This window comes from Xyrauchen texanus, chromosome 13 (genome assembly GCF_025860055.1).
Source record: "Xyrauchen texanus isolate HMW12.3.18 chromosome 13, RBS_HiC_50CHRs, whole genome shotgun sequence".
In the NCBI taxonomy this organism is placed as follows: domain Eukaryota; kingdom Metazoa; phylum Chordata; class Actinopteri; order Cypriniformes; family Catostomidae; genus Xyrauchen; species Xyrauchen texanus.
Genome location: NC_068288.1, coordinates 8,348,139 through 8,365,463, shown reverse-complemented (window position 1 = coordinate 8,365,463; position 17,325 = coordinate 8,348,139). Strand labels below are relative to the sequence as shown.

General features: G+C 39.0%; 1 protein-coding gene across 2 annotated transcripts in view; it reads left to right on the top strand.

Moving 5' to 3' along the window:
* Positions 1-17,325, top strand: part of bin1b (bridging integrator 1b) — a 53,800-nt gene that overhangs the window by 15,498 nt on the left and 20,977 nt on the right. The window contains exons 4-14 of one of the 2 annotated variants that reach the window (XM_052140827.1): positions 2,093-2,187; positions 6,455-6,490; positions 6,720-6,815; positions 8,392-8,499; positions 8,827-8,919; positions 9,592-9,677; positions 10,381-10,456; positions 11,298-11,353; positions 14,953-14,985; positions 15,305-15,368; positions 16,829-16,957. In XM_052140827.1, the coding sequence (XP_051996787.1) occupies positions 2,093-2,187; positions 6,455-6,490; positions 6,720-6,815; positions 8,392-8,499; positions 8,827-8,919; positions 9,592-9,677; positions 10,381-10,456; positions 11,298-11,353; positions 14,953-14,985; positions 15,305-15,368; positions 16,829-16,957 (872 nt within the window). The remainder of the gene's footprint in view (positions 1-2,092; positions 2,188-6,454; positions 6,491-6,719; positions 6,816-8,391; positions 8,500-8,826; positions 8,920-9,591; positions 9,678-10,380; positions 10,457-11,297; positions 11,354-14,952; positions 14,986-15,304; positions 15,369-16,828; positions 16,958-17,325) is intronic. The other variant, XM_052140828.1, reaches the window with a different exon arrangement.

Below are 17,325 nucleotides of genomic sequence, written 5' to 3'. Positions count from 1 at the left end.
AATGCATTATTATACACTGTACATACAGATATAAAACATATTGATTGCTTAAGTTTCATTTACTGAAGATTAAAATCTCAAAACTATTAGTTTCTCTGGCTGATGTTCAATCTCCAAAAATGTACCAGGCTGAATCTTGCTGAATGGCTAGGTCCTTCAGTCTCTAAAGTGCACACGCTGGGTCTCTATTAAGCGGTTTCGCTTATGAAACCTGTTCAGATGAAAGTGTGCGAGCGTTTTCAGGTGATGTGAAAAGATATAGCTTGTATATCTAGCATGCCTGGTTCACCGCTTGCGGGTGAAGTCTCCATTATCTGTACAGTAAATCCATTTGTGTCTTTATTATGCCCGGAAGATGCGTCAAGCATAATGAATAAAGCGTGCGCTGCTCCACACAATCAGTTTCTGTGTTAGAATGTGCAGTTGAGTCGTGCTTGAACCTCCTGAAAATGTATATATGCCAAATTTAGCCACAAAGGTGCCTTGGTTTGTTCCTGGCTGCCAGCAAATGCCCTAACCATGCCCCCACGATGCAATAAGATTCCAGTGACAAGCAAGAAAAGTCTGTTTACACCAGGTGTGACATGACACCATGATATTAATACATTAAAACGAGGATAATTGATAATAAAATGTAGAAAACAGAGCAATTACAAATGGAACATTCTCACATAAACTCTGTAACAATTTTTACGGTAAGCCCCGAGGGGATAAATACACAATCACATGCATATACATGGCAAAGTTACGTTATGAATCGCATCCTTATTCTGTACAAAGGTTTATGTTCACGTGGCACTCCTGTTGTTATTTCGCCGATCTCCACATGACAGGGAAGCAGAGAGAAAGTCAGAATTAGCCAGTATGTCTCCCCACTGCCATTCTGAACCAGTGTGTTTGTGTGTGTGTGTGGGTGGGTTTGGGTGGTTTACGAGGACATTTTGTTTGATTACAAACTGGTAATTACAAGGGTATTATGCTATAAATGTGGTTTATGAGGACATTTCTAGTGTCCCCATAATTCCAATCGCTTAAAAAACATACTAAACCATGTTTTTTTTTTTTATGTAAAAATGCAGAAAGTTTTTTGTGAGGGTTAGGTTTAGGGGTAGGGTTAGGGGATAGAATCTATCGTAAAGCATAAAAATAATTATGTCTATGGAGAAAAGGATAGCTGCACCAATGTGTGTGTTTGTGTGTGTGAGAGAGTTCCGGTTGAAGAGAGTGAGACCTCAAGCACAACCCTCGTTAGGTGTGTGACACCCTCGGCCAAAATCAAGTTGCTAGTTAGGACAAAAGCTCTGATTAACATGGAAAAGATAACTTTTAATGCGTGTTGCCACGTTGCGTAACGTGTGGTTAGGACAGGTTGTAAGGTTGAGGAGCATCCCAGGAACAAAGTTTCAGCAAGTAAAAAAATTATGGATACTGCATTATTTGTGTTCAATGTGTTCAATTTCCCAGCCCTACATCTGTGTACATTTTTATCCAATTTTTCAACTCCTGTCATTACCATGCAAAGCTATGGTAATGACATGGAATGCGCAAGCGATACCAAAAAAAGACTGTGTTCATAAAGACAAATCCACCCACTGAAATTGTCAGTAACACATAACCTCACATAACAAAACTCTACTGAATACCCCAAAGACTTTGTATGGCATGTACATTAATGTAAACGCAATTTATACTTGTTTTTACAAACTGTGTAATGAGTCATAATTAGTGCTACTCGTCCTGGTTCAAGACATGAATAAAATGCGTGTTAACATGATTTTATGGTAACAAAATCACTTACCTTTTCTGTGTAAAGTTATTTCCAATTTTACTGCTTCTTTGCCATGATGATGTAAACCCCAAAACCCTAAAATGACAGTAAAAGTGCTTTTATAATATTATAATTTTCACATTTCTGCTGTTAACCCCTCCAAAAAATGGCCCCATTCACTCATTTACTTCCATTCACTGTAACCTTGATTTATGCTGCTTCTTCAAAAATAGAGAGAATGCACGTTTGTTTGAGTTTTTGCCATCATTGGTGTGAACGCTTAAATGTTGACCCAATTAGCTGACCCACCGTCTGTTTCTGCAGCCATGCACGAGTGTTCAAAGCATCTGCACGACTGTCTGGCAGACATGTACGACCCTGAGTGGTTTGGCAAAGAGGAGGTGGACTCCATCGCAGAGGTGTGTAAGCTTGTCACATGCAGGCTTTACGAGGTGAAGACACTGTCTGGATTGTGTGCTATTGGTGCTTTCAATGTGAAAAATCACAATGAAGATCTATTTAAAGACCACACAAAATGGTATTTCCTATTGAAACAGTAAGTTTGAGCAGGACTCAAAAGGACTGTCACTTTTTTTTTTTAAATAGGCAGTAGGCATCAAAAGGCTTTAGTTTACATTACAGCCATGAATCATTATTTGCTATGTACTAATTGGACACAGGTGGTATGGGGAAGGACATTGTAATACTAGAGAGCATTTGATTGGACAAAAATGTGTGTAGTGCACAGGGTTGGGAGGGTTACTTTTGAAATGTATTCCACTACAGATTACAGAATACATGCTGTACAATGTAATTTGTAACGTATTCCGTTAGATTACTCAAGGTCAGTAACGTAAATGATTGTGTTTGGTAACGTGCATGTAAAATGGCTAGAAATAGCATTTTAGCTTAGCGTAAAGCTGATAATTTACACAAGGATTATTTCAATTTCTTCTGCACCAAACTTACTTCTCAGCCTGCTCGTATGAATGTAACACTATGGCGTTATTTCCCTGTCAAATGTCGAGAGCGCATTATTGTAGCGCGAAAGTACATTAATGTTATCTTGTGGCCTGAATCCCTCTGCTTCGCTGCGAATATAATCGTCGGCCGAATCCCTCTGCTCGCGACGGGAACTGGTGCGGCTCTCAGATACACGCTGCTCTTGAAAGAATTTTCTCTGCTTCGCTCAGAGAATATGCCTGCACTTAAAGCGTGTTCATTGCAATCGCGAATCTCTCCTCTTAAGCTTAAAGTAAGCGTGTTTGTGCTTAGACTGTGTCCCGTGCGTTAGCGCATGCCCAAGTACTCTTCTCTTCGATTTCTTTCTCTTTGCTCTTGGCATAAGCGCTGTCAAAGCGGCAACAACCAATCAGAAAAGGCTTCAACGACTGACCAATGAAACGCGACATCGTACATGGAATCTTATTGGTTGATATTGAACCGCACATGTTCATGTGTTCAATCAAGACGATTCAATTCAATCAAGGCGAGCGAGATGGATCCGCAGAATCGACGATCTCAGGTAAACAGTTTTATTTGTTTTGATGTTAAATATGTCAAATGTATCTTAGAAATGTCTGGGAAGAGGGCGATTGGATTATTTTACATATAAATGACCTAGACTGTCAACCACATTCATACTACAGAGCTATGCCCATTGTAGTGAGATTTTTGAGCCAAGTAGATTTGAAAGCCGATTCAAAAGGCAAAAATAATATTTTACGTCTGATAATTAACACATTGTCTTGTGCAATCACACCAGTGATTAAACATTAAGTACGTAGCGAGATCAACTGCTAAATTAAAATCTGAAAAAAGACTTGGGGAAGATAAGGTGGCAACATGCCCCGTAAAATTATGCTAGTCCTATATCTATTATGGCTGTCACGAATGAAGTGATGTGAAATGAAAAGTGTCATCTGCAATAGATTTTCTTTATCGCGGATTGCAGCGTTGAGTGTTATAACGTTAATCAATCACCCACTTTCTGTTGAGCTTAATTAATGCAGTTTGGCCAATCAGAGGCATTTTGATTAAAGGACAAGTTCGGTATTTTACACTTAAAGCCCTGTTTTAAGATCGTTTCTGATGAAATAGAACGGTTAAGATTGAAAGATTGGTTAGGGTTAGACCACTAGGAGGCCTTCTGGCCCATATATATCTGCGTCTCATATTGACGCTAAAGGGTGCCATGTGCGTTGGTTTTATGACGCCTTGGTCCAAATTTTAATCTTAACCGTTCTATTTCATCAGAAACGATCTTAAAACAGGGCTTTAAGTGTAAAATACCGAACTTGTCCTTTAATCAAAATGCCTCTGATTGGCCAAACTGCATTAATTAAGCTCAACAGAAAGTGGGTGATTGATTAACGTTATAACACTCAACGCTGCAATCCGCGATAAAGAAAATCTATTGCAGATGACACTTTTCATTTCACATCACTTCATTCGTGACAGCCATAATAGATATAGGACTAGCATAATTTTACGGGGCATGTTGCCACCTTATCTTCCCCAAGTCTTTTTTCAGATTTTAATTTAGCAGTTGATCTCGCTACGTACTTTATGTTTAATCACTGGTGTGATTGCACGAGACAATGTGTTAATTATCAGACGTAAAATATTATTTTTGCCTTTTGGAATCGGCTTTCAAATCTATTTGGCTCAAAAATCTCACTACAATGGGCATAGCGCCTGTAGTATGAATGTGGTTGACAGTCTAGGTCATTTATATGTAAAATAATCCAATCGCCCTCTTCCCAGACATTTCTAAGATACATTTGACATATTTAACATCAAAACAAATAAAACTGTTTACCTGAGATCGTCGATTCTGCGGATCCATCTCGGCTCGTCTTGATTGAATTGAATCGTCTTGATTGAACACATGAACATGTGCGGTTCAATATCAACCAATAAGATTCCATGTACGATGTCGCGTTTTCATTGGTCAGTCGTTGAAGCCTTTTCTGATTGGTTGTTGCCGCTTTGACAGCGTTTATGCCAAGAGCAAAGAGAAAGAAATCGAAGAGAAGAGTACTTGGGCATGCGCAACGCACGGGACACAGTCTAAGCACAAACACGCTTACTTTAAGCTAAGAGGAGAGATTTGCGATTGCAATGAACACGCTTTAAGTGCAGGCATATTCTCTGAGCGAGCGCAGAGAAAATTCTTTCAAGAGCAGCGTGTATCTGAGAGCCGCACCAGTTCCCGTGCGCGAGCAGAGGGATTCGCGCTCGGCGCATTATATTCCGCGCGCGAGCAGAGGGATTCGCGCTCGCGCATAACATTAATGTACTTTCGCGCTACAATAATGTGCTCTCGACATTTGACAGGGAAATAACGCCATATAACACATCATAAGAAAGTGTTTCACTGCTGTTCAAATGCACTTTGGATCAAATCATTTATATGTATAAATGTTTTCCCTCTGAAAGGGCTAAATATTAAATGAAAACAAAATTACAATAAAATGCAAAGTAATCTCTTCAGTAATCAAAATACTTTTTTAATGTAACTGTAATCAAATTACCAATTATTTGAATTGAAACTGTAGTGGAATACAGTTACTCATATTTTGTATTTTAAATATGTAATCCCGTTACATGTATTCCGTTACTCCCCATCCCTGGTAGTGCAAGATGAATTATCTTTATATTTGGCTTTGTTTTCCCAGAAGAGAAAGACCGCTAAAAGTAAAAAAAAAATTCCAATATTTAGGATTACACAAGCATATTGATAGCTTCAACACTAATAGACTAAACTCAAATTATTATTTAATGGGGTCTTTATTATCACTGCTGTTTTTCTGACACAGCAGGGAGCAAATGGAGACTTTTGCTTAAAGGAATAGTCCACCCTAAAGTGATCATTCTCTCATCATTTACCCGATGCTGTATCAAACTTGTATCAGACTTTCTTTCCTCTGCGGAACATAAACACATTTATTTTTTTTATGGATATATGATGTGGTTTTGTCCATACAAAACACTCTAGTCATATGGTTTACTTTTATGCTGCCTTTATGTCATTTATGGTGTTTGAAAATTTTACCAGTCCCTCAAAAGTATTTGTGTTCTGCAGAAGAATGTCATATGAGTTTGAGACAGTATAATGGTGAGTATATGATGAGAGAATTATTAATTTTGGGTGAACTCGCTCAAGTGGCCAGTGTCTCTAATTGTTCTCTTGTAAAAAGATCCCAGTATTCAGAAGAGATATCAACAGTGTCACAAACCAAAAGTCTGTGACCAAAAGACACAAAAGTCTGCAATCAAAAGCCAGAAATCTCAATTTGAACTTAAACATTTCTCATCCAATTTTCCCAAAATCATATTATCTGAGCTATGCCATCCACATTAGTTTTATATCTCTATACTCTTACTGTACAGTGTGTCAAACATGGTCTCAATTGTGCCTGTTTTTACTTCCCATAAGGAATTTTAGGAGAAACATCTGAAACTTCATATCTAAATGAAACATAATCTTTTAGCAAAAAAACATCCTCTGGGCAGGTTCAAGAATCATTTTGGACCCAAATCTTAAAATTGTGTGCAATTAAAGAACTAATACCGTATAAAGTTTTGAATCCCTGTTCACTCTTTGTTCTTCACATTTATTCTTTTGTTCAATTTTATTTGGTTCCTTACTTCTGCTGCTACTCCATCTTTCCTCGAGTAAAGGAGATGATAGAAAGAGAAATGGATAATAATCTGGAGGTAAACATGATAGTCGACTTAGTGTACATAGTCTAGCCATAGTGGTAGAAGTGCTAAATGGAGAAGTGGAACTGATCCTTTTGCAGTAGAACACATTTAAAAGAAGGTCTCTAAATACATATTTAGATTTAATTGTCATCTGTGGTTTGAAAGTATGTGGGTATGTGAGGGAGAAGGAGTGCTTTAGAGCATAAGTTGCAGTGTATGTCTGATCACATTTGTTTTACAGGACACTGACCTCCTGTGGCAGGATTTTCATGAGAAGCTTATGGACAATGCCCTCATTTCTATGGATACATACTTGGCTCAGTTTCCCGACATAAAGGTTTGTTTCAGCTTTAATTAGGCAGTGCTTTTTCAGGTTACTGATTTGAACAAATCCCTAAATATGAATGCCAACTTTCTACCAGCCAAATACGGGACATTTAAACACATTTGGTGTGAATACCAAATTGAAAATGAAAAAATGCAACGACCGTGAATAACCCAATTTCAATCAGTCTTCACTTTTAATTAAAAACATTTTTTTCAGTCAAGCATTGTCTTCCCCATAATTAGCTGTTTTCCGTTATTCTATTTAAAATTGGGGTCATCAGTTTGTGTGTAAGATGCTAAAACATGGGACAAACAGCTTTGTTCCCTTAAATATGGGACGATTCCATATTATACAGAATGGTTGACAACCCTACCCCTAAACCCTAAATATAATTGCTACAAACAACTGATATCTCAAACTGATTGATATTATTTTTCTGTGCAATCAGACTTACAATTTTAGTCTTGCAGATTCACCGATCGGCCACAACATTAAAACCACCTGCCTAATATTGTGTAGGTCTCCCTCGTGCCACCAAAACAGCACCAACCCGCATCTCAGAATAGCATTCTGAGATGCTATTCTTCTCATTACAATTGTACAGAGCGGTTACCTGAGTTACCGTAGACTTTGTCAGTTCAAACCAGTCTTGCCGTTCTTTTCCATCCACAGATCTGCCGCTCACTGGATGTTTTTGGCACCATTCTAAGTAAATTCTAGGGACTGTTGTGTATAAAAATCCCAGGAGATCAACAGTTACAGAAATACTCAAACCAGCCTGTCTGGCACCAACAATCATCCATGCGATTATCTAATCAGCCAAACATGTGGTAGCAGTGCAGTGCATAAATCATGCAGATATAGGTCAGGAGCTTCAGTTAATGTTCACATCAACCATCAGAATGGAGAAAAAAAAAATTATTTCAATGATTTGGACCGTGGCATGATTGTTGTTGCCAGATGGGCTGGTTTGAGTATTTCTGTAACTGCTGATCTCCTGGGATTTTCATACACAGCAGTCTTTAGAGTTTACTTAGTATGGTGCCAAAAACAAAAAACATCCAGTGGACATCAGTTCTGTGGATGGAAATGCCTTGTTGATGAGAGAGGCCAGAATGGTTCAAACTGACAAAATCTACTGTAAATCTGTACAATTTTGGTGAAAAGAAGATCATCTCAGAATGCTATTCCGAGATGTGGGTTGGTGCTATTTTGTTGGCACGATGGGGACCTGCACAATATTAGGCAGGTGGTTTTAATGTTGTTACTGATCGGTGTAATAAAACAGGAGAAAAATCCCATAAACTTGGGTCCCTTTTTCAAATTGAGCAATATCTAAGGACAAGAATATTATAGAGACTGTGCTCTTTTGGCTTGAGCCTGTAAGGAACCATCGAGCAACAACCTAAACACCTTAGCAAACACTTAGCAGCTACCTGGCAACCAATCACAGTACCCAAGCATCGCATGTTTTGCACGGGCAAACACCACTTACATTTTCTTTTAAAAATGTAAAAAGCTAGTCTGTATATATAGAAGTTACTGCTGACTCACTTTTTTCCTGACTCTTTGGCTCCCTCTGCAGACTCGCATTGCTAAACGTGACAGGAAGCTGGTAGACTTTGACAGTGCCAGGCATCACTTTGCGTCTATACAAAAAGGCAAGAAAAAGGACGAGGCCAAAATTGCCAAGGTACCAGTGGACCATTCAAGCCTGCTCTTGTCTTTAATACTGCTTCAATAATGTACCTGTCTGCTTTTTTTGTCCACAAATCTTGTTAACTAACCAACATAATGCTAAAACAATGAGTGTTATTTATGTATTACAGTCTATTTAAATGCTTGAGGAGGTGCATGTGTGTTTTTGCTCTTTAAACACTTTTTGAAAACACTCTCCTTTTTTAATTATCTTTCTTGATGAAATTTGTGCAAGCTAACAAAAGCACTTGTGTATGTTCGTCTTTGTTTTTCTCTTTGCCCGTTGTGCTGGATCTCTCTTATTTTTTGCCTGCATGTGTAGCCATTGGCTCTGGTGGAGAAGGCTGCTCCTGTTTGGGCTCAGGGAATAATCTCAGCCCATCAAATCGCTCAAACTAACCTCTCAAGAAACCAGGTGACTCACCTGTCACTCAACCCGTGAACCCTACCTTAAACTGCCTAACTCTGCCCACCTACTCACAGACCACACCCACTTATTTTGATTGTTATTTTTATTGACTTGTAATGTAAATGTAAATGTCAAAAGTGCAAATGAGATTTTAACAACTAAAAGTAAATAATTACTTAAATTTATTTGATTTTTTTCTCCATTCAAAGCTATCGTATGGTTTCATGACTTCAGATGTAGCACATGAGACATATGGAGTAATTTTATGCTATTTTATTGAATTAATTGCTTTCATTTATGGAGCTTTGCAGTTTAAATCACCCCCCTGCTTGAATTTTATGGAAAAGAGCAGCTTGGACATTATTCAAAAATAGTGAATAGAAGTTTGGAACTACATGAGGGCGAGTAAACAATGACAAGATTATCATTTGTGGATAAAGGATTCCTTAAATTGCATAATTTAAATGATTCAATTAATTTTTATTCATGTTTTGCATCACTTTGTTTTTGCAAAGCACTCATGGACTTTTGTTTTCATACATCAAACTGCTCTTTTACTGCAGTTTTCAGTAGATAAAGAGTCCACTTGGTACAAAGATGGCTACATAGCTCTTTATATACTGTATATATTTTCATAAATTACAGCGTCTTTACCTTAGTGACTGTGTGTGTGTTTAGGCTGAGGAAGAGTTGGGAAAAGCTCAAAAGGTATTTGAGGAGATTAATTACGATCTCCTGGAGGAACTTCCAACTCTGTGGAACAGGTAACAACCACCTCTTCATCTCACTCATCCATCAAATATTCCTTCCCCAAGGAATAGTTAACTCAAAAATGAATATTCAGTCATTATTGACCCTCCCATCGACCCTCAAGACACCAAGTCTTCTGAAGCCATATGATTGCTTTATGTGATGTACAGATCGAAATGTAAGTCGTTATTCAATCTTCCCATCCACTGCATCTCTCAAATCAAATATACCACTTTAGGGATGTTGCGTCAGGTTTGACGTCAATGCCGTTTGGTCATCAGACATGCAATAACCAATGAAGTTGGATGTCATGATGTCCCACCTGCATCATATGTGTCATATTTGATTTGAGAGCTATGGTGGGGGGAACTTTTGGTTTGTTCATCACTCAAAGTTGTCGAACACTTGAAATATAGTGGTCACATGGACTACTTTTCAGATGATTTGCTGGTGTTTTTTGCCATTTTTGGAGCTTGACAGCCATAGTCTTACAGAAAAGAACTGTGTTAGGATTCTTCATAAATTCTCATATTGTGTTCATTGTAAAAAATAACACCTATGGATTATTTTGGAATGACATGCAGGTGTGAAATTATGTCAGAATTTTCATTTGCGTTGAACCATCCCTTTAAGGTTCTTTGCAATCTTCATGTGTTGTATTTTATAAATAACAGTATGTGATTAGTAATGTTTCTCTGTCTATCTCTCTCTCCACAGTCGTGTTGGCTTCTACGTTAACACATTCCAGAGTGTTGCAGGCCTAGAGGAAAAATTTCACAGGGAGATGGGCAAGGTGATCCAATATTAATAGACCTAGACAGTATTAATATTGTCTAGTATTAAGAGATAATATTAAGAGAAACTATTGATATTAAAGAAATAGTTCACCCAAAAATAAAAAATTACTCCCCTTCATGCCATCCCAGATGTAAAAGACTTTCTTTCTTCTGGAGAACACAAATTAATTTTTTTGCAGAATATCTCAGCATTGAAGGTCCATTCAAAGCAAGTGAATGGTGACCAAAACTTTGAAGTTCAAAAAACACATAAAAGCAGAAAAAAGTAATGAATAAAACTCCAGTTGTTTAATCCATGTCGTCTTGCGTGATTAATTGGTTTTGGATGAGAACAGACCAAAATGTAACTTATTTTTCTCTGTACATTGCAGTCTCTTGGCACGATCATGATTTCAAGCTCGATTACACTTCCTAGTGCTTGATGCATGCGCAGAGCGCTAGATGGCACTAGGAAGTGTAATCAAGCTTGAAATCATGATCGACAAAGAGGCTGCTGATGTCAAGATTTATAGTGAAAAAGGAGTTACACTTTGGTCTGTTCTCACCCAAAACAAATTTAATCTCTTCAGAAGACATGGATTTAACCACACGAGTCTAAAAGATTACTTTTATTCTGCCTTTATGTGCTTTTTAGCTTCAATGTTTTGGTCACCATTCACTTGCTTTGACCTACAGAGCTGAAATATTCTTCTAAATATCTTCATTTGTGTTCCTCAGAAAAAAGAATGTCATACACATCTGGGAAATGATGAGAACATTTGTCATTTTTTCAACTAATGTTGATAGTGACTACAGTGTGTCCCACTTTAAATTAAATAATTCCTCTCTCATTCACAGCTGAACCAGAATCTGTGTGATATTATGACCAAACTGGATGAGCAGCGTCTAGGCAAGTGAGTGTACTTACTTTGGATCGGATTTTCTTTTTAGAAACTTCTGAACTTCTAACATTTGTTTGGTATCTCATTATGGAATTCACCTCAGGCGGATCAGACAATGAAAGCAAAGACACCTCATCTGTCAGCCGACAAACTAATTACAGCAGTGATGAGGGAGGCTCCCTATATAAGACACTGCCACAGGTCTATTCTTCATTCTCTGCATATCAATTCTCTGTGCAAATGCAAGGAGGGAAGTATGGTGAGCTTCCTCACTCCTGTTATCAGATAACCAGGGTTATGTGAGTAACCTAAAGTTCTCTTTCTAACATTAGTTTGGTATCTCAGTATGGGATATAGCCAACTCTCATATTGCAGATATGCTGTCCGAAGCAGAGAGTCAACCGACTTGTAGTGTACTTGCAAGGAGTATTCGCTAAACAGTTTGTTAGACGAACCATTCAGGTACATCACAGAGTGCTGCTTTTTCGTTTGCGAATATATTCACTGTCGAAGTGAACTTACTTTTCTGCTGTATTGATATTGTTTCTATTGTTTCTCACTGGAACAGCATAGCTGGGGCGATTGATTGGACGAAGTTTCCACCGATCTGCCTCCCCTCTTTGAATCTGCCCCTTTTGCAGGGGACAGGGAAGATAGATTATAAAGGTAATTATCACCTTTTGGAGGACAGTGGCAAGGAGGATGAGAATGATGATATTCTCCCCACTCATTCTCGGCCGGGCAGTGTGATGGACACATCCCCCTCTTCTGTCCAGGAAGAGCTAGACCTGGTTGAAATGTGCAGATGGGCAGCAGCCAAACTCCTCATCGACTGGCCACACCTGGTGGGCCAGGGTGCAGAGAGAGACCTGTATGATGGTAAATGGCTGCTGTCTCGCGCTGCCCTGGTCAAACTATTGATTCCTGCCCTCCCAGGGTGTGTCACAGGGATGCAACGTTTTGGGACTGGCCGTTTTCTCATAGAGTGCCTGTTAAAGGTTTTTCTAGGCTGGATGTGCATGGGATGGATGATCTAGGGATGTCCAGCATTTTCTGGTCGAGGAATCGGTGACAAATCACCTCCAACCCGATTGCCAGGCATCCTTTTCGTTCGCTCCCCCTTCATTGACGGGACGGACAGAGATATTGTCACCTCCATTTATCAGAAGATCTACCGATCTACAGCCTTAGCCGTAAGGGTTCTTAATGCCACCTCGCTCCTCACAGCGTATCAAGCCAAGCTGATGGAGAAGATGGGGCAGCAAATTGGCACCGGGGTGCTGGATGTGGCTTTGTGGGAAGAGATCTGCGTCATTGCAAATCTCAACCTGCGCACATCAAGGGAGCCACCCAGAGCTGTGTCCGCAGCATGGGTCTCGCAGTCGTGGGCGAATGTGCTCTTTGGCTGGGTTTGTCAGGCTTTTCTGAATGAGAGAAGACAGACTTTCTGGATGCCCCGGTCTACAATGCGGCAGCAGTGCGATTTAAGGAAGAAAGATGGGGAGGTGTGTGAATCTTGCCTTGAATCACTGCTTGAGCTCTGCAGCTGTCACGTTCTGGGTTCCCAACTCATTTTAGAGGTGGGCAATCTGGATTCACGACCCAAACCAGGGAGGACTCTGCAGAAGAGTCGAAAAAGTTTTGTGTTGCACAGCTCTTGCAAAAAGAGTTTAAGGATAGTGTTGGCATCAGTTATACCCCAGTGATTTAAATATACATTTCCCCTCTCCACCCACGGAGTCAAAAAAGATTTTCTGTGCATCCAGGCAGTGGGCTGAGGGTGCAGCAATGTGTGAATATAAACACAAAAATCTCACAAATAATGTCCAATTTAGAGCTGCAATCCCCTGCTCTGCCACTAAATGGTTCTGCAGCACCATCGGTGAGCAAGCGCTACAGCGGGCCCCTCTCTGTTCATACAGAATGTTCCGGGAGTGATGAATACGGGAGCAGATCTCCCGTCCAGGGGGGAATCCTTTGTATGGACGGTGGAAGCTTCACCCACAAGTCGGTTGACTCTCTGCTTTGGACAGCATATCTGCAATACGAGAGCTGGCTATATCCCATACTGAGATATCGAACTAATGTTAGAAAGAGAACTTTAGGTTACTCACATAACCCTGGTTCTCTGATAACAGGAGTGAAGTATCTCACCGCACTTCCCTCCTTGCCTTTGCACAGAGAATTGATATGCAGAGAATGAAGAAGAGACCTGTGTCAGTGTTTAATAAAGGGAGGTGGGCCTCCCTTATCACTGCTGTGATTGGTTGACAGATGTGGTGTCATTGATTCCAGTGTCTGATATGCCTGAGGCGAATCCCATAGTGAGATACCTCACAACCGGGGTTACGTGAGTAACCTAAATTTCCTGTTGTTTAGCACAGTGGTTCTCATCTGGTTTTGCTTAAGGACCCAGATTTTACATAAGAGTTCAAATGGTGACCCAATATAGTACTAACAAAATTATTGCAGAAACGTTAACAAAAATGTCCTCAAAACCATATTACGAATATTGATATATAAAAAAAGAATTTAATTCTTAAAAGACGATTAATCTGAGCAGCAAATAATTCATGCACAAAACATCTTTAATATGTGTTTTTTTTAAACGTATTTCATGTTGTCTGGGTCATATTTTATTTTACCATGCATAGTTCATGGTTTTCGAGGATGTCATGTAAATGTCAATGCTGGCATCTGCCCAATAACCTTATAGTTCACCCAAAAATGAAAATGATCTCATAATTTTCTCACCCTCATGCCATGCCAGATGTGTATGACATTCTTTCATCTGCTGAACTCAAATGAAGATTTTTAGAAGAATATTCCAGCTCTGCAGGTCCATACAGTGCACGTGAATGGGTGCCAACATTTTGAAGCTCCAAAAATCACATAAGTCACATGAAAGTAATTCATATGACTCCAGTGTTTAAATCCATGTCTTAAGAAGTGATATGATAGGTGTAGGTGAGAAACAGATCAATATTTATGTTTTTTACTATAAATTCTCCTCACATTCTTCTTGCATTTTGCCCCCCTACTGGACAGGGAGAAACATTTATAGCAAAAAAGGAATAAATATTGATCTCTTTCTCACCCACAACTATCATATTACCTCTGAAGGTATGGAAACCAATGAGCCATATGGATTACTTTATGCTGCCTTTGTGTCCTTTTTGGAACTTTTGGCATTGGATGGACCTGCTGAGCTGAAATATTTTTCTAAAAATCTTAATTTGTGTTCATCAGAATAAAAGAAGTCATACACATCATGGGATGTCATTTTTGGGTGAACTATCCCTTTAAGTGCCAGATGAATTTGCACCAAAATACTGTAGAATTTGATTGGACGCACAGCCTTTGATGTCAACTACAAAAATGTGAGAAGAGTTTTGTACTCCCTTATTTTATTTCTGATCATAAATAGGCATTGTTATATGGTCAGTTGCATTTTATTATTTGCATTTAGCATTGTTTATTCCCTGCTGTCTGTGGCCTTATCAGAACAGACCTGAAACCCACAAGTTGAGAACCACTGATCTAGGACACAACTTTTGTTAAGTTGCTGTTTTCCCTGTAAATTAAACCAATCCTCCCCCAAAAACCCACAGAAAAGGTGTGAAGACAGCCAGCACTGGGAAGAGGTAACAGCAGAAACGTTTTCTGTATTCATATTTCACAAGATGTGCTAACACTTGGTTGCTCCAGAAACTTACCACAAATTTATTTGAGCATGCTTGGGACAATGTGCACATGCTGACAAGAAAAATAACTGCATGACTGGAATGTCTTTGATATGCAGTACATGTGTGGAGGTGCATGGGAGTGAATTAAATGCTGTCTGGCTGTAGTATTAACATTGTTCTGTGCTGCAAACTAGAGGTGCATTTCAGACAGGACACTCTTGGCAGTGCATATACAGTGCAGTGTTCTGTTTCTTTAACTATCTATGTTTCCATGCAGTGAAGAAGCAGCCAACCACAATCTTTTAGAGTCTGGGCCTGACATCCCTAAATCACCATCAAAGGTAATATGGATCATCCATCTGCATGTTTGCCAAATTGTCTGTGCTTTTGGAGTGTGAATGTGTATTAAACTAAAGAAGCAGAAATACAAACAGGGCCCTGATTTCTGTTAGTTGATGTGCATTGCTATCTCTAAAATTATTGATTGATCTCAATGAGTCATATCCTGATATAGGGAATATTGTAAAATATAATGTTAGTAATGGCAGTCTTTGTGCTTTAGTCTCAATAAGGTCACTAACTTTAAGCAGGCAATAGAGGTTTGAGCTTGTCTTTGTTAAAAAGAGTTAGTTCACCTGAGAATGAAAACTCTGTCATCATTTACTCAACCTCTCTCAAAGAAATCTTGAAAAATATTTTCATTTTGAATTATTTTTTATTCTACTTTTGTTTTTTTTTCCCTGAAAAAAAGAACAGCAAACAGGTTTGAAATGACACAAGGATTAGTAAACAATGACAGAATTAAAATTTTTGGTAAACTTTTCCTTCAAAACAAACTTAAAGCATGTTGCACAGTAAATCAAAAGCATGAAAAATGCTTTTTTGGTGGTTTTGGTTTTGTAATAAAAAAAAATACTTTTTGCCCTTATTTATCGGACAGTAGAGTGTAGACAGGAAACAACGGTTGAGAGAGAGGGTGCGAGATCAGGACACGCCCAAGGTTTGACTGTTTCCTGGGTCCCCATGAGCAAACAGCTCTTAAAGGGATAGTTCACCTAAAAATGTATTAAATCTCATTATTTGCTCATGCCATCCCAGATGTGTATGACTTTATTTCTTCTGCAGAACACAAACAAAGATTTTAGAAGAATATCTCTGCTCTGTAGGTCCATACAATGCAAATGACGGGTGACCAATATTTTGAAGCTCACAAAAGCACATAAAGGCAGCATATGTGATCTAATTGGTTTTGAGTGAAAACACACCAAAATATAACTCCTTTTTTACTGTTCATCTTGCTATTGCAGTATTTAGCCATGATAATACTATAAATGTGATAATACTTCATAGTGCTTGACGCATGCGTAGAGCACTAGATGGTTCTAGGAATTGTAATCAAGCTTGAAATCATGATCACCAAGGAGACTGCTGATGTCAAGATTTATAGTGAAAAAGGTGTTACATTTTGGTCTGTTCTCATCCTAAACCGATTAGATTGTGCAAGAAAACATGGATTAAATTACTAGAGTCATATGTATTTTTGGAGCTTCAAAGTTTTGGTTAACATTTACTTGCATTATGTGGACCTACAGAGCTGAAATATTCTTCTAAAAATCTTTATTTATGTTCTGCAGAAGAAAGAAATTCATACCCATCTGGGATGGCATGAGGGTGTGTAAATGATGAGAGAATTTTCATTTTTGGGTGAACTATCCCTTCAAATGTCCTGAGCATCTAAACAGCCCACTGAGTCACAGCTCTGACATGCATGTGTGTGTTTATGTGCATGTTTTTGTGGCAGTCCAGAGAAGGACCGCCAGTCCCACGGCCCCCCAGGCCCGCTTCATCTCAGGAGGTGAAACAGGACAACATCATTAACCTGTTTGAGGATGCACTGGTGCCTGACATTAACCTTACAACCCCCTCACAGGTCAGAGGTCAAATTACCTCCCATTCTCATCTAATCACTCACACCTCTCCCTTCCTGTACACATCTCTCTTCTTCACTCATTTCATTTATACTTAAAGGGATAGTTCACCCAAAAATGAAAGTTCTATCAGCATTTACTCACCCTCATGTCATTTTTGATTCAATTGCAGTTGATAGTGACTCACTTTAAAAAGGAAAAAGGACATCAAAATGTCATGTTTTGGGGGTGTCACTTGACACTATGCGACGGTTGGTCGCTTAAAGGTGAGCTACTTTGCTGCAGTTATCCATTTAAGCCATTTTAACCTGTGAGAACTGTAATAGATTTGTTTGTTAAACTGTGCTGGGAGGGCAGAATGCTGAAAATG